This window comes from Mustela putorius, unplaced genomic scaffold (assembly GCF_011764305.1).
Source record: "Mustela putorius furo isolate JIRA1106 unplaced genomic scaffold, ASM1176430v1.1 tig00537227_pilon_pilon_pilon, whole genome shotgun sequence".
Taxonomy (NCBI): domain Eukaryota; kingdom Metazoa; phylum Chordata; class Mammalia; order Carnivora; family Mustelidae; genus Mustela; species Mustela putorius.
Window position 1 is genome coordinate 10,358,653 of NW_025422368.1, and position 24,330 is coordinate 10,382,982.

Consider the following 24,330-nt stretch of genomic DNA (forward strand, 5'->3'; position numbering starts at 1 on the left):
ACTCTAAATTTTTGCTTAAAATTTTAATCCTACCCACAATTTGCAAAGCAACTAACTCACTTGGACATTAAATGTCTGATGTGTAGATGGTACTTAATTTAAATGCTGTTTGAATGTGAAGATTAGAATCTTAATAAACATTTGTTTAGTACCTGCTATGTGCCAGGCATGACACACCTGCAAACATAAATTATAAATTATATTTAGATATCTACCTTCTTTGTTCCTTTCGCTCTTTGCCTTTCCTTTTTTTTTTTAAACTTGTTATCAAAAGAACACTATCTCCTCTCATTGCCTTCCTGTCTTTGTAATGCAATACTTTGGCTAAGGATACCTCCTCTTCTCCATTGTTTCTTATTCTGCATTTTCGGAAATTCTAGCCCATGTATGAAGTAATGTGAGCATAACTCTTAATGAAAACAAGTAATTTCCCTATTATTTCTATTTCATGTTCTTTTTTCTTGCTGTTATTTGTCAATAGGGTTGTATTAAAAAATATTACCTACTACTAATAACCATGATTCTTAAGAGACACTTAATATGCTTTCTAGATACAACATCTGATTTCTTCCAGCAGTCCTATGATGCACGCATTTTTATAATATCCTGTTTTGTGGTTAAGAAAACTGGAGAGCTTGGAAATCAGATGTTTTGCCCAGAATCATTTACCCAGTAAACCCAGTGTTCAAATTCTTATCATCAATCTATAAATTCCGCATTTTTATGAGACTAATTTACTTATTAGATACCTAATGTCTTACTTTTATAAATAAGAATAGCATATAGATTATTCTTTAGAGACGGTTTTTAAAACAGCTAACTGGCCTTACAAATTGAATGTTTCTGTAAAGGAAAAATAATCTGTACTCCATCCAGAAAGCAGCTCATTGGTATTAGAGAATCTGTAATGAACTGAAACCGTGGTAAATAACCCACATAGGAAGACAATGGGAAAACAAACTTTCTCCCTCCTACCCACCCTTCCTTCCTCCCTCCCTCCTTTTCTTCCTTCCTTCTTTTTTCTCTTTCTCAGCTGATTGCCACTTCACGAATAATTCATTTAGTGTGAGTTACTGGCATAGCCAGTATCTGCATGTCATTAACTACAGAATATAGAGGCAATCTGAGAGGATTTCTTTAAGAATATATGAGTGATAAGCCCACAGAGTTGCTCCAAGAGATAGGAAGAGAAAGATGCAGAATGAGCTCAGTCCTCTGATTATAAACCCAGCACACAGTTCCTCACTGGAGTTAACAGGAGGCCTGTTAACAGAGTGGGGATAAATAACCAGAGGACTGCGCCCTATGGGATTAATTAGGAAATTCTAGCAGGCACTGTAGCTTTCAAAATTATGGCTAATGATGCACTCTCTGTAGTGCGTTATGGTAGATTTTCTTAAATAAAAAAAAGCCCAAGATTCGCGTGTTAATCAGCGTTCTCCAGAAAAACAACCAAAAGGACATATATTGAAAGAGAGAGATTGATTGATTGAGACATTGATTGATTATAAAGAATTGGCTCATGGAGGCTGAGAAGATCCCAAGATCTGCAGTCAACATATATCTGGAGAGCCGATGGTATACTTTCAGTCCAAGTCCAAAGAACTGAGAACCAGGAGTACCAATAGTGTAAATTCCAGTTCAAGGGCAGGAGAAGAACAATATCCAGCTCACAGTCAGGCAGGCAAAATATCCCTTTTACTCAGTTTTTTGTTCTATTCTGGTCTTCCTTTGATTACATGAGGCCTGAACAGTTTAGGGAAGCAACCTGCTTTCCTTAGTCCACCAATTCAAATGTTAATCCCATCCAGAGGCACCCTCACTGGCACACCCAGAGTAATTTTAGACTAAATATCTGGTCATCCCAGGGTTTACTTGGGTCAACAAATAAAATTAAGCATACCAATAACAAATTAAACAAAAAAAAAAAAAAAAGGAGAGTGAGAGGAGCAAAAGCATTTCTGATGTTTTCAAATATGAATTGGACTTTTATTTATTTTTTTTTAAAGATTTTATTGATTTTACAGAGAGAGATCACAAGTACGTAGAGAGGCAGGCAGAGAGAGAGGGGGAAGCAGGCTCCCTACTGAGCAGAGAGCCCGACGTGGGGCTCGATCCCAGGACCCTGGGATCATGACCTGAGCCGAAGGCAGAGGCTTTAACCCACTGAGCCACCCAGGCACCCCTGAATTGGACTTTTAAAGGCATCATCTATTCATCCAACCAAGTGAAAAAATTGCCACCTAAAACAGCTTTCAGAATTAATATGCTGTCCTGATAACCAGCAAGGACATTGAATCATAATCAAAAAACTCCCAATAAACAAAAGCCCAGGTAAATTCTACCAAACATTTGAAGAAGAGTTAATATCTATTCTCAAACTATTCCAAAGAATAAAAAAGGAAGGAAAACTTCCAAATTCATTCTGTGAGGCCAGCATTACCCTAATACCAAAAACAGATTATAGACTCCACTGAAAAAGAGAACGACAGGCCAATATCCATGATGAACATAGATGTAAAAATTCTCAAAATACTAACAAACCAAATCCAACAATACATTAAAAAAAAAAATTCACCCACAAACAAGTGGCATTTATTCCTGAGTTGCAGTTGTGGCTCAATATTTGCAAATCACTCAATGTGATACACCTCATTAATAAAAGAAAGGATAAGAAACATCTGATGCTTTCAATAGGTGCAGAAAAGGCAGTTGACAAGGTACAACATCCATTTGTGATCAAACCCTCCGTAAAGTAGGTTTAGAGGGAATATACGTCAACATAATAATGAAAGCCATCTATGGAAACATGACTGTTTTTAGGCCTTAAGGAATATCTATTTAACATGTTTGCTATGCTGAGGGGTATGTGTGTGTGTGTGTGTGTGTGTGTGTGTATTTTTCATAAAAATGATTTCCTTCTCTGATTGAGAAGTTTGATAAAAAAAACTTTTGGAAATCACTATGAAGTGACCCAACTAAATTTGAACTTGCATTAGCAGTTCTTCTGGGCTCATTGGTCATTTACTCTCTGTGATACTTCAGCTTCTGCTGACTCAAAAACAATTTCTATTCATTTGTAAACTTGAACATCATTATGATATTTAAATTGGAGGAAAAGGGTATTTTTTTCCTTGAAGCCAGGGTCTCCTCTTAAGCGAAGGGAGGACTTAAATTTTTAAAATCCAACCTAATAAATAGTGTACTTTTCTGAATTACTTCTTAGCGATAGATTCTCATGCAAAAGAAGTTGAAGAAACAATCAGGGATACCCATATACTATCCTTTTGAAACAAAGCACCATAGTTGTGTGACCTTCATGGTCAGCTGACTTTTTTTTCTACCAAGAAAATATTCATGCTTAAATCTGTTGGAGTTCATGATCACTTTTGCATGCTATGTAAAGAAGAAATTATGACTCAGTCATCAGTTAATACATCTATGTATTAAATAGGGTTAAGAACTAGTACTTTTGAAAGAGGACTTTTGTTGCCTCCATTCTGACCTCACACTTTCTAGCTGGGTACTTCCCAGGTTGTCTCTTGGCTCAGGCCAAAGACCCTGAGGGCAAAACCTCTCCTGATGGGAACCAAAATTACCCTCTCAAGCAATAAGGACCAACCTGAGCCAGCAAGATCCCTGCCTGTGATTGACCCAAGACCATGATGGATCTGATCTTTGCTGCCCACCTGCACATATCTACCCACTTTTGTCCCTCATTTGCCTTGTATAAAGCTGGAAGTACTTTCAGTACTTCAGAGACAGTCTTTGAGAGTTAGTTCATTGTCTTCTTTGTGCTGGCCTCACTGAATTGAGTTCCTTTCTCATTTTTTCATTTTTGAGTAGCTCTGAACATGCTATTCAAGTCTGAAGAAGAAGCTGTGTGATGTCTCAAGAGTTTTTTAGCTTTGGGGATGGGAGCTCTTTTAAAGGGACAGAAGTAGGGACATGGGGATATGTACTACCTTTGCTGGAGACTCCAAGAACATAGAAAAGGGCCAGAGGATGCACACGGGCAGGCTTGTAGGCAGTGATAGCAAGTATGTGTTTATTTATCCTGAACCCATGAAAACACTCAGAAGTATACTCAGAAGTATACACTCAGAAATATAAGGGGAATATTGAAGGGAACCCTCAAATCATCAGCAGGCATGGAAATTTGTATCCATGGCCTGTAACATTATTACATTTCTTGTATGATTTTGAGTTTTGTTTGGCCCCATATTCTCACTGGATTGCTTACCTTTGCATTTCTTTGTAGTACGCAAGAAATATTTGTTGCCTGCCAATGTTAAAAAGTATTTATCATTTTGTCACACCTTTACTCCTCAATTATGTCCATGCTGAAAGAAAATGCAAACATACTTATTTTATATACCCATCTTTCGCAAAAGACTCAGTCTAGTACCTTGATGGATACTCTGCTGATCTGTGGGAGCAGCTACCTGCAATGATGTCTGAAAAATATATCTCAGAAGCGATTTTAAGATGTAGCAGACAAATGAATGTAAAATGTTTATGTGGATCAAATCTGCTTCTTTCCAGTTTTCACAAGTGGTGGAAGTTTTGATGTTATGGAAAGAACATTGTATACGAAGACTGGGGGTTAATTCTTACCTCTGCAATTTATTAACTGAGAATTTGTGCAAATCACTTAATATCTCTGAGCCTCACTTTCTTCATCTCTTAAATGGGCATTTGTGTTATGAGGTTGGGAAAGCAGAGGTCAAATAAAATTAAATAAGATGAAGTATGTGAAAAATGCCTTCCAGAAAAATAAGTCCTTGGTAGAAGTTTGTGATTAAACCTGTACTTATTACTATCAGTGTGTCAGTCAATTCATGCAACATGAATTTATTTTTGGAACTAAGATGTTCACTCTAAGCTTATTGAAGACTTGAGGCAAAAATACTCTGAGAGTCCATATGATGATATTATCTTATAGCTTAAGCCAATTATAATGAGCTCTTTAACTACTTCAGTAGCTAAGTTACCATGGATTATTTCCAGAACCAAATGACTTTATGCCAAATTCCTTTCTGGTCTGAATAACAATCTAACCAGTTCTTAGATATAGATATGCATAATTCATCCTCATTTTGCAAATTATATGATAAAACTTTAACAGTGAAAATTTATGTTATTTTTCTGTAGATGAATAGTAGGATAAAATACCCGGTAATTATTTGCATGTACTTGTTTATTAATACTAGGAAGAAAATGTCTACTTAGAATTAAGCGATTCATTGTAGATCATTTGTAGGTATCTCATATGAAGCAGTGGTTTATTAGTATTTTTTCATTAAATGAACAACTTTTTATTAAAAAAGGATCTTTTCCCCTGGAAAAGAATCCATTTGAAGTGATATGTGGGATGTCACATGATTCACAATTTTCAAAAATTTAATTGATGAAACTTCTGCAACTCACATTAAGGTCAGGTATAACTTAGAGATTATATTATAAATACCGGCTTTATCTTGCCTCCCCCAAAAATCCAAGCTATGTTAGTTTAATCTGTTAAAAGTTTGGAAGTCAATTAACAAATGCTTGCTTGATATGAAACTACTAATAGCATTCCCTTTGCAATTTCTTCCTTACTTCATGTATTCATTTTGCTTCCAAGAAGAACCAACTCCAGTATAAAATAAGATGATCACATTGCATCAAAGATATCTGAAGAAAGGCTTGCAGATAGGAGACGGAAGTTTCAGCATAGTTAATGGCAGGGAAGAGTCTAGCTAGAAAAGTAAGAATTGTACAAATGAAGCAAATCTAACTTTGATTCAGTGGCCCTAAGATTCTGCTTGGGATCCTTTGTGAAGATGTGGTGCCATGAAGAAAAATGAAATGACACAGTCAAAACAATAGACATAGAAGTGAATGTAGTTTCATTATCAATATCATGAATGGACATAGGAGTAAGTTTTTAGGAGGTAACACTAGCTATGGATTGCAGGAAGCATTTAGGCATAAATTAAATGAACCTGACAGATAAATAGGATATTTGAGATATGTTATGGAGAAGGACTTGGCTTGTTTGGGCAAATGTTCCAGAGCAAGAAGAGTCTTACGTGTTTGGACATTATGGTTCTAAATTACATCTCTTACTCATTGGTATGATATAAAAATAGATCTCTGGGATTTTAATAATACATTAGAATATCTTCATTTTTACTTTTTTATTCCATTTTAACTTTCCCCCAAGTAATTTTTCTTTTGTGCAAAGAATGTGCTCCGAAACAGGCTTTTACAATTTGTTCATATCCTTAAATAAGAATGTGATAGTGAAGAAATGGAACTGAATTTGTAGACCATATATGTTTGTTGGTATGGAGTTATCGTAAGATCATACTTCCTAATCATCATTAAACATTGATTAAAATTGTCGAATTTAACAGTTTAGTTTAGTCAGTGGTTTTTGTATAAACAAGCAATTGAAAGTTGGAGTGCTTCCATATCTTTCATGATGTAATGTTCAGATTAATAACTGTGAATAGGCATCAATTTGGATATTGTAATGACTGAAACTCTTGTTTTTGGCAAAATAAATATATATTTGTTAAATTAGTTTTTAATATTTAAAAATACTAATCTGCCTTTTTGGAACGAGTGCTGTTCAACTTGATGAATTTTCAAATCCAACGTGACAAGGCAATCTTTCAAATGAGCCTGTCTGTTCCTTTATTTCAAGCAAATTGGATTCAGCCAAAATAGCTACTAACTTGCCATGAATAAGCCCAGACAAAAAGTGCAGAAGTAGAAACAGATGGAATCCCCATGGCCAAAGAGGTTAGGGACACACTGGGGAGGAGTTGGGACTTCATTTGGGCCTTGAAGAGTGAATCCAATTTAGATTGGCAGAAGAGTAAGGAAAGAGAAAGAGCAAGATGTATTTTGGAGTTTCTTACTGCAACAGGAGGTTTATAGCCAGAGGTGTTAGATCAGACTGCTGAAATAGGTCCCAGATTATGGAGGAACCATGGGTTATGTGAAGTGATTCTATTCAAGATTTGCAAGCTACGAAGTTACCGCAAACATTCTGGAAACTTCCCAACTTCATATAGGCTCCTCGGCTGTGAAAATAGGGTAACTCTATAAGTGCTCCCTAAGTCATAGGGTTGTGAGAATTAACATATATTATGTATGAAGATGCACCACCAGAGCCAAAGTGTTATAAAAATGTCATGTGGTAGGGGAACCTGGGTGGCTCAGTGGGTTGAAACCTCTGCCTTTGGCTCAGGTCATGATCCCAGGGCCCTGGTTTCAAGCTCAGCAGGGATCCTGCTTCCCCCTCTCTCTCTCTGCCTGCCTCTCTGCCTACTTGTGATCTCTGTCTGTCAAATAAATAAATAAGTAAATAAATCTTTAAAAAAAGAAATGTCAAGTGGTAGACCTGTGTGAGCATGGCTGCAGACCCTGCTGTGTGCTCTGCTCTGCTTGAGTAATCTTACTATGCATCCCAGCTTAGTTTCCTCTCATTTCCTACAATGACTATAGTAAACCTTCACCATTCCATGCAATTTTTTTCTTCCACCCATTCTCTTATTCTCAGCAGGTAACTTCTTGACAAGCAAAGCAGAGAACAGGAACTGACTTCCTCCCCCTTCTGCTCCCCTTACATAAACCCACATGCTTCATGCCTATTCTTTCTTCCTTCTCTCCAGTCTCAGTGGAATAGATACCCTTTCTCTTGGGAGTGATGGGTCCATCTGAAAACTGAATCTTCCTGGCTTCAGAGGAAGCTTATTCCATCTCTTATCCCCTCAAACTCTGTTTTCAACTTATTTCCATTTGCTCCTTCCCATCAGCATTGAAATACGCTCACGTATCTCCCTTAACCACACATCCCTTCCAGATTTTGTTTTATTAACCTTCTTCCCCTTTATATCCAAATTTCTGAAAGGTGTGATTGATTTTCACTGCCTCCATTTCTTCATGTCAGAGGCTCTCCTCCATCTACAGCAGTCTAGAGTTTTTGTCCCAGGTCCCCTCCAAACTACTTTCACCAAGGTCACTAATAACTTCTAGAATGTTAAATCAGACCTTGTTCAGCCCACATTTTGCTTGACCTCTAGGCAGCAATTAATTCTATTGATCAATCCCTCCTTGAAATACTTCTTTACCTTGTCTTCACGACACTGCATTGTATCGATCAGGGATCAGAGCTGCAAACAACAGAACCCACTCTGGCAGTTAAAGCAGAAAAGGAATACATTGAAGAATGTTAGGTGGCTCACAATAAATGTGTGAGGACAGGTTTAAATGATGTTCAGCCAGGACCACACAAGTCACACATGGGTACAGATCCCACGACCTCTCGGTGTCAACACTACAACTCACACAAATGTTGCCTGCTGTTCACCGATGACTCCAGAACCTGTGCCGCTGCTACTGTCCTAAGCACTGAACACCCTCTCCAACCAACTTGCTAGATTTCACAACCTTCCTTCGTTCACCATGAGTTCTCTTCTGAATTGAAGTTTTACATAAGTGCCCACAATGGATGGTCCTAGGTTACAAGTCTATAGACTGGCTGCCAAGTATGCGGAAATCTGAGTTGTGACTTCCGTCTTGGGGAGATGAGGATTACCTCAAATACAGAAGGAGTGTTGAAAAGTGATTGCGGACCACTGTCTCAACCTTCATCTCCCTCCAAACCTCTTCTAGTTTTGCCACTACCTCTCTGAGCGATCTTTCCAGTCTCCTTGCTTTACTTGTCCCTTAAATGTTGAAGTTCCCCATGCCTCCATCTTATTTTTTTCCTCCTCATTTTGCACCCTCTCCCTGGGTGATGTTGTCTAATACCATGGCTTTAATTACCTTCTCTGTGCTTGAAGCCTCGAGATTTTTTTTTTTTTTTTGAGAGAGATTTATTGAGAGATCACAAGCAGGCAGAGAGGCAGGCAGAGAGAGAGGAGGAAGCAGGCTCACTGCTGAGCAGAGAGCCGATGCGGGGCTCAATCCCAGGACTCCAAGTTCATGACCTGAGTCATAGGCAGTGGCTTAACCCGCTGAGCCCCCCGGGTGCCCCGAAGCTCCGAGATCTTGACCTTGACTTCCAGTCTTGTCTTCTCTCCTGATATCTTTCTCTCTATATGTATATGTCTAGTGTGTGTGTATGTACATTTGTACATGTATGTGCGTTTGTACATCACCACACTTTCTCCATGTGCAACTAGAATATAATATACTGTCTCAGACACAAGAACCCAAACTACAAGTGAGCTTACTCCTAGCTTCCAATTAGCTCTTCTCAAATCCATCCCCTACCTTGCAGTTAAAAAGATCTTGTTTAGCAACTTCATGTCATTTCATTCACTTGTACCCTTTAGAGGAGAAACATCCCCTTCACCATACCCCCCAAACACACACACGTACACGTGCCTATATGGGCAGATGGTGTCTCTGGAAGGTTGCACAGGAAACTAGTAAAAATGTTTAGGAGGTTAGGAGTGGAACAGTTGAGTTGCCGTGATTGGACTTACTTTAAAATTTTATACTCTCTGGGACGCTGGGGTGGCTCAGTTGGTTAAGCAGCTGCCTTCGGCTCAGGTCATGATCCCAGCGTCCTGGGATCAAGTCCCGCATTGGGCTCCTTGCTCGGCAGGGAGCCTGCTTCTCCCTCTGCCTCTGCCTGCCATTCTGTCTGCCTGTGCTCGCTCTCCACCCCCCTCTCTGATAAATAAATAAAATCTTAAAAAAAAAAAATTTACACTCTCTTGTATCTTTTAAAGTTTATACTCTTTGCACATATGATATCTTATAAAACTGATTTAAAAAACTTCAGTAGATCCCCATTGATCATCAGATAAGGCCAAATCCTTCTGTTTGTCTTACAAGATCTACACACAAAATAGCTCCTGCTTACTTCATTAGCCACATTTAATGTTTTGCTATTCTTTGAAATACAAGATTTTCTCACTTTCCAGCATAGTTCTCTTATTGAAATGCTCTCATTTTTCCCATCTCACTTGGCTAACTCAACTTCTCCTTTAGTCCTCTGCTTAGATGTCATATCCTCTTGAAAGTCTTGCCTTGCCTGTAAGATTTGGAGTGCTCACATTTTGTTCCAGGTACACTATCCTTCTCAAATTCCCACAGCATTTTTAAAACTTACTTGTCTTTGAGAAGGACCATTGCTCTGCAAAGACAGAAACCACATCCGTTTTCTTCAAGGCCATGCCATCGGTGTTGCCGTTAATACCTTGGGAAATAGTTAGAATTCAGTAAGTATTACTTATGTGGATAAACTACTCATGCTTTTATTTCCTCAGCCCCTTAGTGTTCCAGGTGATCTCACCTTTTCCCACAGGTATAAGTTCATGATCCACTCTCAGTCCTGTCTCAAATTTTCCTACTGCATGTCTCCATGTATATCTGTTTTAAATGCGGGAATCCTAAAGCTAGGAATAATGTATCCTATTAAGAGTAGCAAGAACAATGATATAATGCTAAAGTTTTTACTCTTGAGGAATGTACTATACAATTTACAATGAATGAATTTAAAAAGGTAAGTGAAGAAAATGTATGGTTTTTATTTTAAGGTATCAAAAAATTATGTTTTTCAGTAGTGCGTGATACAGTTTTTAATACATAAAAATTAATATTTGGTAAACAAACTTGTTAATGCCACTGACTTCAAAATAGGATTGCTTGCAATTCCTTTTAATGTTAGCCTATTTGTAAATGACATTTTAATTTATTCTTTACTGATTTTTACTGAGCAGCCTACTTATACTTGCAAATTTTTTTTTTATTTTCAAAAATACTCTTATCTTCCCAAATGTTATTCTCAAATCTCTTTCCAGAATTATATTTCTCAGAACTTAGGCTTTTTCCTGGTTTATGAATTAAGTCATTGATCTCTTTGCCAACTTTGCCAAGCCAGTTTTTCACAGCTGGTGGGCCAAGACTTAGCAATTCTAACCCATACCGATGCGTGTTCATCTTCAGTATGTAGAGTCCTTGCTGTTGACTGCATGACTTCAGGATTTTATTGGCTGAGCAATAAAGCATTAGTGTTCATTAACATGCTAATATAATCCTTTTACAGGATTATAATTGAGATAAAATGCTGAAGCCTTAGAAATATACTATTTTTAAAAAAAAAAATGGCATCAGTGACATACAAAGCATAAGTTGGGGGCGGGGGAGCGGGGGGGATAGCCAGTTTGTGTGGCTGGAGCCCGCAGGAGAGGGGGACATCATACCAGAGTGCCCACTGCCTCCAAGGTTCGTCTCTGAGGAGATGGCTCTATAGGTCAAAAGCAACATTAATGTAGGATTTGGGGTCTGGAAACAGTGTTGTCATTCTGATATCCGCTCATTAACTGTATAAACTTGTGCTGAAGGGATCTTCCAAAAACCCAGATCTGATTCAAGGAACCCTTTCCTAAAACCTTTCCCATTTCATATAGAATTAAGTTCAGATTTTTTAATGTGGCTCATGAAAGCTTCACAGTCTGATTCCTGCCACCTTCTTAATTTGTCTTTGGCATTTCTGTGCCTCCCATGTCTTTAATTGTAAACGACTGCAGTTAGGTTAGATGATTTTTGTAGTTCCTTTCAGGTCTAGAAATCTGTGATTCTGAATAATTACAAAGTCAGCCACAGCTTTCAGAAAGGATAAAAGGGAATTTATAAATTTATAAGTTCCTGTTTCTAAAATAGATCAGCTTGAATTATCTTGGGGCAAGAGAGATTGTTCAAGTATAAGAAACACAGTTTACTTATTATGCTTTTTAAGTTTGTTGGAGTATGACTGTGTATCCTATAAAATCCTGGAGAATCAGATTCTCCCCTGCAACCGTACAAATTGTGGTCTCTGTTAGAATTGTAAAGTATGAGGGCTGGTAATGACGTGGAAACCTCCAACCTTTGTTTTCATAGATGATGAAGTTAATGTCCAGAGAGATGAAAGGCCTTTCAGGCTTATCATAGGACCAAAGACTAGAATCCCGCCTTCTTTATTCCCACTGCAGTGTTCTTACCCCTGCAGGACTATTTTACCACAGAGGTTTATGTTCACTGTTTTTACAAAAACCTCATGTTGATGTAAATGCCTGGGCAAGGTACTAGGAAGACAAAGGATTCGCTCTGCCAAGTGGAGCTCCAGGTCAGGCCAGTGTGAATTAGGATACTTACCCTTTCTCCTTCTCGATGAAAAGCCATGGAAGGATTCATGGATTCATCCAGCAAATTTTTAGGGAAAGCCAGCCATTCTCCTGGAACAAGGTCCCTACCCTCCTGAATCTTATATTCCACTAGAAAGAGACAGCAGACATACCAACAAACAACTTAATAGGATATTTTCAGACACTGAGAAGTAATGTGGAGAAACTGGGGCTAGGGAGGTTAGTTTAATTTAATGAACACCTCCTCACCGGATTGCACCTCTCTCATCAGCTCCGCAATTGCTCCATTCTACCAACTCTCATGAGATTTATTTTTCTAAGCCACTTCCCCTCCTCACCTCCTTCCAAATGCTTTCCTGTTTCCATGTCGCAGCAAGGAAGATACCTTTCTAGTGTTTGTTGGAGATTTAAGTGCATTCCCATTGTGTCTCCTCTCCCATAGCTGTATTTCTGTTTTATTTCCTGCATGAACTCCAGCCAAATAGAATATTCATTGTTCCTCAGTGCTTCATGTCTTTGCTGCCTACACTGCCTACACTAGACTCCAATGTCTACAGTCCTCTCTCTCATCTTTGAGCATCTCTGTTTGACAGGAAACTGTTTTGTGGCAGCCCCCTCCTTCTCTGTGCAAGTCTGTCCCTTTAAATCTATTTCTTTAAAATCTACCTCATGCCCTGCCACACCACCCAGCAAACTGTCCTTTGTTGTCCTTGCTCTTAGTCACCAGCTTTCCTCTGAATATCGGTCCTGGTAGTGAGTACATTCTTCCCTTCCCTTCTTTTCTCTTCTTTTCTTTTCCATCCTGTTCTTTTCTGGCACTTGGTATATAGGACCTTATGTTGTTATTCCTGTTGTATCCTGGCTTCTTAATTTCATTATCAGCTCCTAAAGTTGGGAGAGGGAAGACTTATGAAATTATTTATATCACCAAGTATAAATTCCCAAATTTGTTCTGCATTGATAAGCTCTGAACAGAAACGCACTGTGTCAAAGAAGGTGGTTGCTCCCAATTTAATGCACTGTGTTTCCCTTATTATATAGTGTGTATCACTTCCTAGCATTATTGTCTAAGCGTTATTTCTTCAGCTGGAATTTATCTTTGTTGCCTAATGCAGCACTCAGACGTGTTGTGTTGGCATTATATGCTTGTTGAATTATGAGTGAGCATTTTAAAAACATGACTAGATATTTCAGAGCCTGTAATTTCCTCATTACATCGTGAAAGTTTTAAGGAGGGAGATGGAAGAAGAATAGTAACATAATGGTCCTGAAAACAGTACCTGACCATGCAGTCCTCTGTTTTCAAGGAACCATGAGCCTCTCTTAGAGAAACTATTCCCTAGAGTGCAGGCTTAACGCATAGAAGGCTCTTGTGAAGGCTCTTGTGTGTCTGGTAATGATAGTATTTAGAAGGATTGTAAGTCCTTTGAAGGCCAGACCTATGCTTTAACTGTGTTTGTACTGAATTTTGGACGGATTGTTAAAAGCCATGTGGCTGAGCAGTGTGTCCTCCGCATGAATCTCTACAGCATGTCCAAGCTGTGCTTGAATGCTTCCTCTTGGCAGAAGCTACCTTCTGCGGCAGCTCTTTCCAACTTTGTGCAATTCTCTCTGCCTGGTACAAAGTTCTATGGCAGCAAATGCCATCCCTGGTACTCTCCACCTAGAACTGTGGTTCTTCGGCTCAGGGTCTTCAATACGACTGAAACCCCAGTAAAGGAACTTGGGCATTGAAGATTCAGTCAACATGTCGAGAATTGAACTGAGTTGTGAGAATTTGACATTAAGTTTTTGAATTGGGATTTCAAACAAAAATACACCCTGGACTAAGTTTGAACATGATTTTCTGCCAGATCATTTCTCAGTCGTGCCATTTGGGGCCTATGATTATCTGCACGTACAAGTAGAAATGACATTTATGTAGCTTTGCGGTTTTAAAGGAGGCTCTTTGGGGACTTCCTTTTCTGAAAATGGGGCATGAGAAATTTAAAAAGGCAACTGACAACCGGGTATAGAGTGTTGTACTTTTATTTTTTGTATTTTTACTCCCTCCCCCATACTGTTTCTGATACTTCATATCTCTGGGTCATGAATCCAGTTATTTCTTTGTGATCCAAACCATTCAAGTTCTTAAAGACTTCACACTAAATAGATTTCCTTGTTTTACTTTATGACCCTACATTGTGTTTTTTCCAACCTTTTGCTAGCTTCAAGGGTAAAATCTACAAAAGAAAATGGGACTGGCCAGTGTCTCCCAACAGTGTGAGATGTAGCCTCACCACACGACTCGTAGAGACAGTATTTAGGCTCATGTACCCTTTCATAAGATAGCCCTATTTATCTTATAAACCAAACTATCTGGTAACTTTGGCTATAAATAGGGTCCATTAACAGAAATCACCCTCTCTCTTCTCATAGGACTTTAGTACTCTCAGAGTTCTCATTCCTTATGTATGCTTCATGTGCTTATGAGTTGGGTTTGCCAGGTTTGGTGGCCACTCTACAGAGGTGGGCTTCTGCCTCTAGCATACTGTTTGGAAAGAGGGACAGTGTCTTCTGTAGTGCTTGCACCAGTTGGGACTCGATCCTGCCCAAGGCACTGAAGTTACATCCTTGATTCTACCAGGACCATGGTCTCCCACTAGGAACTAGTCTTGTTTTGAGGAGAGGCCACACACAGTGTACTTAGTAACTCTCCCCTCTGATAACCAAGGTGTTCTCCACTGAGTTGAGTTCATTATTCTTGGCTCTTTCTTCCCCAAAGGTAAATTCTTCATACCACTGCATGTGTGAACTCCTTCATGGCCATCCCTCCAGTCACAAGCTTAAAGCCCAGGGGACTCCTGCAGTGGCTTTCAGTAACTTTCACTTCTCTTCAGCACTCTCTCAGAAGATCAGGGTTAAAGACCATTGATTCCGCTGAGCACATTAATTATCGTATATGATTCCTATTATTATCTTAAGACCCTGGAAGCAAATGAGTTTTCATCATATTCCCCCAGGGTGCCTCTAGTTTGATTTTTAGGCTGTAATTGAATGTGATACTTTCCTTGCAGACCAGTGCAAACATTTCGAAGTAGCATGATATCATGAGAAGTATATTACACTGGGAGTCAGATAATCTGAGATCTATTCTTAGCTCTTCCTCAAACCAGCCTTGAAGCATTTATTCATTCATTCTGCAGCATTTATTGACCCCGTAATATCCTAGACACCCTATGAGGTATTGTGAATACAAAAATGAATTACAAACATAGGGATTCTTAACGCTGCTTATGCATTAGGCCAGGGGTCATCGCACTGTGGCCTGCAGGCCAAATCTGATTCAAGTTCTGTTTTTGTAAATAAAATTTTATTGAAATAACGCCAGACTCATTTATTTACATTTGCCTACAGTTGCTTTCATGCTAGAACATCAGAGCTAAAGTTGCAACAGAGATCCTGTAAGCCCCAAAGCCTAAAATATTTACTATCTAGTTCTTTATTGAACTATTTTGCTGATCCCTGCATTAGACTCATCATGGAGAAGATTTTAAAAAGAAATTGTTAAAAAACAAAAATTGTTGCCTGTGTTCCACTACAGATAGTTAAATCAGATTTGGAATGGGGGTTTGGGAGTTGGAGCAAGACCCAATGTTGTTAAAAAGCATCCCAGTTGAATATGCTGTGCAGCTAGAGTTAAGAGACACGAACAGATCATCTCTACCCTGCAGGAGTATATAAGGCTTCTTGGAGAGAAGAAGCCTGCAAAAATTAATAAAGGTACAGTGGGTGAATCTGCGATGGAAACCCCAAGTTCCAAGAGAGTGCTGCATAGAGAGCATTTTACTTCATTGGGGATGTTCTCACAGAGAGATATTTAAACAGATTCTTGAAGGATAATCCAGTGGTGGGCAAGATCCAATAAGGCTGGTGATAGCAAAGAGGGAATAGAGAGGACATTGTGTACAGAGGCAGGCAGATATGAGAGAGCATGGTCCGTCTGAGAACTGCTCAGAAGCTCCGTGTGGCCAGAACTCAGGGAGGAAGGGGTGCAGTCATAGGCTGTAAAGCCAAAAAAGTCAGGGCCAAGCCCCGGAAGAGTTTTGTATGCTAAGAGATTTGTAATTTACTGTGTTACCTTTCATTTAGAAGTTAAATAGAAAATCCAGTCTCGTTTGCCCTCCATTTATTTTCATCTGTAGAATGAGTAGTTAGCTTACATGATTGCCAAGGTCCCTTCAGCTCTAAACTATAATTTTCTGATATTCTATCAATTAATTCTTGTGATACTCTCAGGACTGAGAACGTAGTTGAGGTTATCGGAAGAGCATGACTTCTGTAGTGGTGGATCACCTGACTGTCTCCTAAAATGGATCCATTTCTCTTAATAGTACAAACGAGAGCATTACTACTTTGTGGATTCGCCACAAGGATTTGAGAATGCAAACTTCTGGAGGAGAAATACCATGCCTCGCCAGTGCATTAAGGCCCTTCATAAAGAGTATTTCACAGTGACAAAATATTTGTAAAATAGTTCATGTTCCATGCACAGAGGTGCTATATAATGGAGACAGTCTATTGTAAAACTTCTTCTTCCCAGTTAGTTCTAGTACCTGTTACAGCTTACCACGGGTTTACACTCAAAACTTGGTGTGTATGGATAGCCATGGAAGTTCAATATGCTAACTTATTACTATTTTACAGTTTCTCATTTATGTCAGGCCTCTACGTTATAATTTCATCTCTGTTCAGACACATCCTGGTTCAGACAGTAGTATCTCTAAAAAACTACATGTTATTGGTTTCATGTCTTTAACTGAAGTTATTCAAGTTGTGGCATATGTGAATATTTTATTTATCTCTTAGGGTCTCCTCAAGTATATAGCAGAATAGCCAGTGAATCAAGAAACAATATATGATAGACTCAGAGTTTGAAGATTTTAAGACTCTAAGGTAGCCAGATTGGTAATACCCTGATCCATTTTATCAAACACAGATAGATGAAAGCACTGAAAATTTCTAAATATATTTAGAATGTTGCAAGTTAAAATATACAGACATCTTTGAAATTCCAGCAAGAGCTGTTGGGAAAAAAAAATTATGGTTTCTGTCATTTGAACATCAAACATTCCTATTGAAGGAGAGTTTTTGAATACTTTAAAAAAATGCTTTTCAGTTGGAAACTATTGCCCTCTCCACCAAAGAAAACTGTAGAGAAACTCTAGAATATTGGCCACTGTTGACCTCTTTGTCCTCCTCTGTCTTCACAGATATTGATGAGTGTGCTGAAGGGCGCCATTACTGCCGTGAGAATACGATGTGCGTTAACACCCCGGGTTCTTTCATGTGCATCTGCAAAACTGGATACATCAGAATTGATGATTATTCATGTACAGGTAAACAGTGACTGTTTATGAAATAAAATATTCCTATGCCTTAAATTTACTTTTAGAAGTTCTTTTAACTCTAATTTTTTGGGCAAGTATGCCATAAGTACTCCCTTAGAATAAAACAAGTCACAAGGAAAAGCCTATCTCCTTGATTTGATAGTTAATTCTGAATTTGTTCTAAGGAAGGGAATACCTGCTTGCTCTGAGTAAGCTTTAGACTCCCTGTTAAGAGACTAAAGAAAAACTAGAGAACCAAATTCATATTATGCTAACTGTATACTCAAACAGTATTTATACTCAAAACTTATGTGAATTCTAGGCAAATGGAAGAAACAATCCTTAAATAATATTTTCTTTATATGGCAGGAGATTTTTGCATAGAGGAAGAATAACATAAATAATGTGATGTTTTCAGAAATAGATTCTTGGAGTCCTAGGAAGTGGGAATATTAAAGAGAATCGAGCTCCTCCATGCCTCTGGGAAATGCAGCTGAGTACATCAAAGAAGTTTTGGTTATGTTTGTTTTATGAACTATCATTCTCCTCAGTACCATCCGGAGTCCAGATATCTTGAGCGTCAGTAATGTCTAAAGTTGGTCCTGGGATAAGACAACCTATTCACTTCATATTCCTTGAGTTCCTACCTGTAGAATATAAAAGAAAATAGTGCTAGATGAGTAGCTTGAAGACTATAGGGTTTGAGGAAATGTGGGTGTGAAATAAGACATTTCTTTGGATTTCCTTTTTTTTTTTTTAAATAGAAGAATCTTAAAAATAAATAAATTTTAGAAAAACATGTGGAATCACCAGAGAGCACTTAAAAATATTATTCTTGTCACTTTCTACTCTACCTACAACTTTATAATTTTATCAGATAGATGTACAAATAATACTTAGAGGTTTTCAGGGAAAAATACTCTATAACACTCCAGTAAAAATATGATTCTATAATAAAAGTGTCACCTTATGCCTTTATATTAGAGAGCATTCTTCTAAGTTTCCATTACAGCAAGCATAGTGTGTACTACTTGAAATCTTGTTTATGAGAGCAAAGAACAGGTCCTTCCTCTAAATTCAAATATAGTATTTATATAAAAACAAAATGTTGGGCATAAAGAATAATGAGAAGTGAGTGACATTCCAATCTGTGGAGAATAACCAAAGGAGTCTTCAATACAGAGTTGCCAGTGGATTTACAAGTTGTTGCTTTTTTTGTCAGTTTATTCTAAACGTTTTCACATTATGGAACCAATTATGCACTTTTTCTTTAGACAAAGCTTAATCACACTGAGGGGCAGAGTTTCTTGAAGGAGGTCTGCAGAGATATTTTTCCAACAACAACAAAAAAGAACATAAATGACAAATCTCAATAAATACATGCAGTATAAAATACACAGTTTGCTCTATTACTGGTAATATCGATAATTCTGAGCGCCAATTTTGTTAACAACAACAACAAAAATCTTAGCAAAACCACTGCATCCCAGAGTGACATTTCAAGATGTGCTCATTAAAAAAAGAGTTCTAGCAGTTTTCAAGGAGGTCTGCTGATTCCTTGGCATGAAAGCCTTAAAAAACTTTGTGTATTTTTTACTTCCTAGTGATTCTTTTTGTTTTTCTTACATTCTTAAAAAGTGTTTGAGCTTATAAGTAAGAATACATGACACATAATTGGACCTACTGTGAATGAGGAGTGTTTCTTTTGGGCAGGGTATTTTCAAGTGCTTCATTTCCATTCCAAGCCTATCTGTTGGCTGTAAATGCAAGAAATACCTGAGCCATCATCCCTCACAGAGAAGCTCCTGCTTTGGCTTTACCTCTCCCAGTGTATTTTCCTTCCAAATAAAATCCCACAAATGACTATTTGTTTCTGATTACTTAGGGAAAATCTTCCATTAAGATTCCAAAGTATCTAATGATATAAATGAAATATCCCTTTGTAGGAATGCCAATGAAGGCCAAGATCATTTTAAGAAAAGCTGTTCAGACCATGATTTTTGTGCCTAAAGAACCAGAGCCAAGAATTTCAAGATCTAGCAGGTGATGGAATGTATTTCCTTAATGATGCACCAGCATTTCCAGCTAGCACCAATATTTCTATGCTTCCACTTAAAGGATTTCTTGCCTTTACATTTTCGGTATACTGTAGGGAGGTCTACAAATTTTAGAATTTACATCCATATGTGAAAGTTGGATTTCCTAGGAAATAGGAGTGGATCTTATTTTGTAGTCCAAAGGCAATCTTTGACAAAACTTTGACAAACCATCCAAGGTCAGCATGTATTCAGGGTCCCTATAAGAGGAAATGAGTGCTTAAACTCTCCCTCTTTGAGTCTCTCCCTGCACACTTTAATGTTAGCATCTGTACCAAAGGCTCAAAGAAATGACTCCTCTGATGGGGGTTTGCCTTACAGCTGAGGGTATCTAGACCATACCTCTTCAAAGAGCTCCCGTTGAGAACAGAGTTGGACCCTATTTCTCTGATAAAGATTGGGATTTATTTTCCATGAATTTAGAAACAGATATCCAGTGGGAGGCCTTCCAGAATGAATGTCAAGACACCACTGCAGAGCCATTCCCTGATGTTTGTGGCTGAGCTCTTGGAGTTGTGAATTTGTTTTGCTTCTGGATCCCTGACCTTCCTTCCTGTTGAAGAGCCCTCTGCTGTAACATAGCTGACATTCTCAGCGTGGAACCCAGCAGACTCTCAAAGTTGCTTGCCCTGCCTGGAAAGAAATCCTTCTAATTTAAAGAAGAATCTAAGAGCAATAACATGTTACCTTATAGTCAAGAGTTTTGATCAATAAAAGAAGCTTTTTTTGCTTTTATAACCCTGTAGCTCTCGCATAGAAATCACGTATGCTGTATTGTAATTACCTTCTTAGCTGGTAGAATTGCATTGGTTATTTTTTTTCTTTCAGTTTCAGAAAGTTTGAGTTATGTTTTCCCCTTGATCATAAAGCTGGAGATGGAAGAATTCTTTTTTTTTTTTAAAGATTTTATTTGTTTATTTGACAGAGAGAGATCGCAAGTAGGCAGAGAGAGGGAGAAGGAAGCAGGCTTCCTGCTGAGCAGAGAGCCTGATGCAGGACTCGATCTCAGGACCCTGAGATCATGACCTGAGGCTTAACCCACTGAGCCACCCAGGCGCCCTGGAGGTGGAAGAATTCTTAAAGATAATCTAGTCCAATCGCCTAACTTTCTCAAGTGGGAAAACTGAGGCTCACAGAAATTAATTGCCTGACCGCTGTCTATACAGTTAGTGAGAGGCAGAAAGGGGCAAAAAGGGGGCAAAAGATAAGCTTCCTTATTCTTCGTTCTCATATTATGCACCATGGGCTTAGTTTGTGGCCATATTTTATATAGAAATAGACTCATATTTTATATAGAAATACAGCATTTAATTTATAATGTTCAGTAATTAAACTGCCTTTCTGTAGATTGTTTCAGTTCATTAGCTTCAATTCCAAGAGGAATTTTCCCCTACAGATCTTATAATAATAATTCTGAATTAGAAGTCGGTAGAAGAAATATAAATCACCATTTTCTGGGCCTCTGACTCTATTATACAGTCACACTAATGACTCGGTGGCACAAATGATGTAGCGGTTTAAGCTCTTCTAAACCCATTAGGTGTTATTTATTTATTTTTCTAATTAATGCTTCATAATCTTCCTTTTCACATTCTTGCCTGTTCTCATAGAGGAAAGAATGGATATACCTACAAGGAAATAAAAAGAATGGAAAAAGAAGGAAAGAAAGAGGGAGGGAGTGAGGAGAGAGGGAGGGAAGGAAAGAGGGAGATGGAGAAAAAGACAAAGGAGAGGAGAGAGAAGAGAAGAAGAGTTTGGTTCACTTGAGCCAAGATGTTAGACGCCCACTCTTCATATTTCTAATTGTAAAAATAACTTAATTTTTATGATAACAATGTTTCTTGGTTACTGACATGGACTAATGGCTTCCTTGGTCCACTCATATAAGCATTAATTGAATTGGGCAAATCTTTTTGAGTTTTACTGGACATCCCTTCCTGGAACTGGTCTTGTGTAATGGACAAAGAATAAAACATCTTTGGAAACAAAGAATCCAAGAATTGTGGAATTATCAAAGGATAACAATGTTCTGAGTGAAAGGCATTCGTGTCAGATCTTCCTGCTCTCTCTGTTCTGATTATTAGAATTTAAAAATGGAATTCTGATTCTTCTTTTGATTGATGAGGTTGTAATCTTCCCACTGTTGTGTCAAGTGGTAACAGAAGGGCAAGCTGGGAGAAGGGATGGACGAGGTCTTGCTCAGCTTAGGGAGAAAATTGATCCTTTAGGACAGTGGTTGTCCAATGAAGGAAGTTTTGCCCTCCTACCTGCCAGAGTTCATTTGACACTATCTGAAGACATTTTGGTTATCACAACAGTGGGGAAGGGAGCTGCTACTGGAATCTGGTGGGTAGGGTCCAGAGATCCTGCTAAACATCCTGTATTATTATTATTATTAGGCTAGCTCTCCTCTTGAGGTAATGTCCTCTTAAGGAAATGTCCTCTTGAGGATCCTACTTTCCTAGGATCCTTTTATCTGGGAGCTTTTCTCTGGTTACTTTCCAACTGAGTTATTCATCTTCATCTGCTCAGGACATTCATTATAAGCTAGCTCCCCATAACGAAGAATTATATGACCCAAATGTCAATGGTGCCAACGGTGAGAAATCCTGCTTTAGAGTTAGCTGATCAAAATTATAAAAGATATACTTCTTTTTTCAAACTTTCCCTTTTCTTCTTCAAGTTTCCTGTAGGCCCTGTGTAGTAATGGCTTCTCTCACTTTTTATGGTGTCCTGTGTCCTTTTATTGGTCTTTGGCCTTCTCAATAAGATCCACTGCCCCCCATTCTTCCTCCTCCTTTCTCTTCTCAGAAACCTTTTCTTAGATGAACATAGCAGAATGATCCTCCAGTGGTAAAATTTTAGTCCTCAGCAGACATGATAGAGGGGATTCCTTGGGGCCCCTCAAATTATGCTATCCTGATGCCTCCTCCATAGGCTTTCTGCTGACCCCGACTGCTTCTGTTACTCAGGAAGCTTCTGATGCGGCTTCTGTCCATGTTCCCTATCACAGAATGTCCAGAAAGTGTCTAAGGAAAAAGAATTTTACTAGACACTTCGTTTTTGTTGTCAAACAAAGAGCCTCCTCTGGTGTTCCCCAAGGAATTTTACTTCTGAAAGTACTTAAATTTTAGAGCTTTGGATACTCCTAGTGCTTACATTTTATGATCTTATTGTTGTAGTTTTGTAGTTACTTCTTTTTCTCTAACATGGTCAATACTGATTTTTTTTTTTTAAATCATTAACTACCACCCTGTTTGTCAGGCTTGTTTAGTTGGGTGATTATGGGGAAAGAGTCATGAATTTTATGATGATATTAAGTTTTCTTCATTTGTCTTTTTTACTATCAGTTTCCTAGCATTTTAGATAGTCTTGGATACTATTGTCATGCACAGAAGGTTACAGAGAAAGATTTACTATTGTGCTGTTGGAGCAGATTTTAAGTCAGTTGTAACCCATGGGAGCCTTTTCCTCAAATAGATTGTGTGTGGTGTGCATGTGTGTTTCTTTAAAGTTCCCTATCAAGCAATGCTAGAAAGGGTCAATAGCTTAAAGTTTTCAAAGAGATGATATTTTGGAAAGGCAGCACTGTATTCTCTTATATTCTGTATTCCTCCAAAAAGAATTTAAATTGGAGCTGGTAATTTATTGAATGAATGGACAATAACTCATTATCAGCTATTTAAAAATAGCTCTGGATGGATTTATCAAAATCATAAGTACAGAACAAGACAGATAATTCACTGTGTGTGTATGATGATAATTAGTGGTATATAAATAGTAAAGGGAATAAGATAGTGGAGACAATGGCAGAGAGGATGGGGGTGGGCGGAGAAGCACAGAGCAGAGAGAACAATGAGAAAAAACAGGAAGTGAAAATACACATATCAGCATTCACACAAAAAAATTCTAAATAAACAAGGTTATTTGGTTGTAAAATGCCTTGGCACTTTATCTTTAGTAAAATGCCTCGCACAGAAGAAACCTTTAATAAACGTTAGCTGCCATCATTATCTCCAGTTTTGATTAGACAAGCTATCCTCTTGAGGAGAGTTCTTATTTCCCTGGGACCTTTTCAGCTGGGCACTTTTGTCTGGTTACTTTGCGAATGAGTTATTATTTTTCAGAAAAATACATAGCTTTGCTGGAGCAGGTGCATTTCAAGTGTTCTTGTTTGTTCAGTTGTACTTACGTAACTGTGAAAGGGGGCTTACAAAAGGAAAAGAGAAACCTTGATATAACTAAGTGCCACTCTCTCTGGAAGTTAGGAAACTCCTTCTGGAGGTGGGTTTTTCATACTTCCTATTGCTCTTGCTAATGAGCATGAGATTGGGGTGCTCTGGGGCTGCCTAGATGCATCCAGGGGCCCTGTGAGGATACTGATCTGCCTAGAGTGCAGAATATGACCTCTAAATAATTAGTGAGTCTGCTCAGTTCTCAAGCACAGCAGATTTTCTGAGCTCGGCTGCTTCTACATGAATTTCTTTTCTAAAGAATCACAATCAGCAATCAGCCAGTCCTACCATCTGGCTACTAGTCGCCGTGACTATTGGGAAGGATTTCTGCATTTTTACGAACAACCACTCTAAAATTTTCTTTTCCTCGCCGTTGTAAAATATGATAAAATTGTGTATTTCACAAAATATGAAAATCGGACAACTTTAGGTTTTAAAATTAAAATATGGCCCCTAATGCTAGAAGATACCTTATTCATTTCCTGTGGTTCAG

At 38.3% G+C, this 24,330-nt stretch overlaps 1 protein-coding gene across 6 annotated transcripts in view; it reads left to right on the plus strand.

Moving 5' to 3' along the window:
• The window catches only part of NELL2 (neural EGFL like 2), a 399,234-nt gene that overhangs the window by 229,246 nt on the left and 145,658 nt on the right, over positions 1-24,330 (plus strand). For all 6 annotated transcript variants that reach the window (XM_013063029.2, XM_013063030.2, XM_013063032.2 and 3 more), the window contains one exon: positions 17,390-17,515. In XM_013063029.2, coding sequence (XP_012918483.1) covers positions 17,390-17,515 — 126 coding nt within the window. The remainder of the gene's footprint in view (positions 1-17,389; positions 17,516-24,330) is intronic.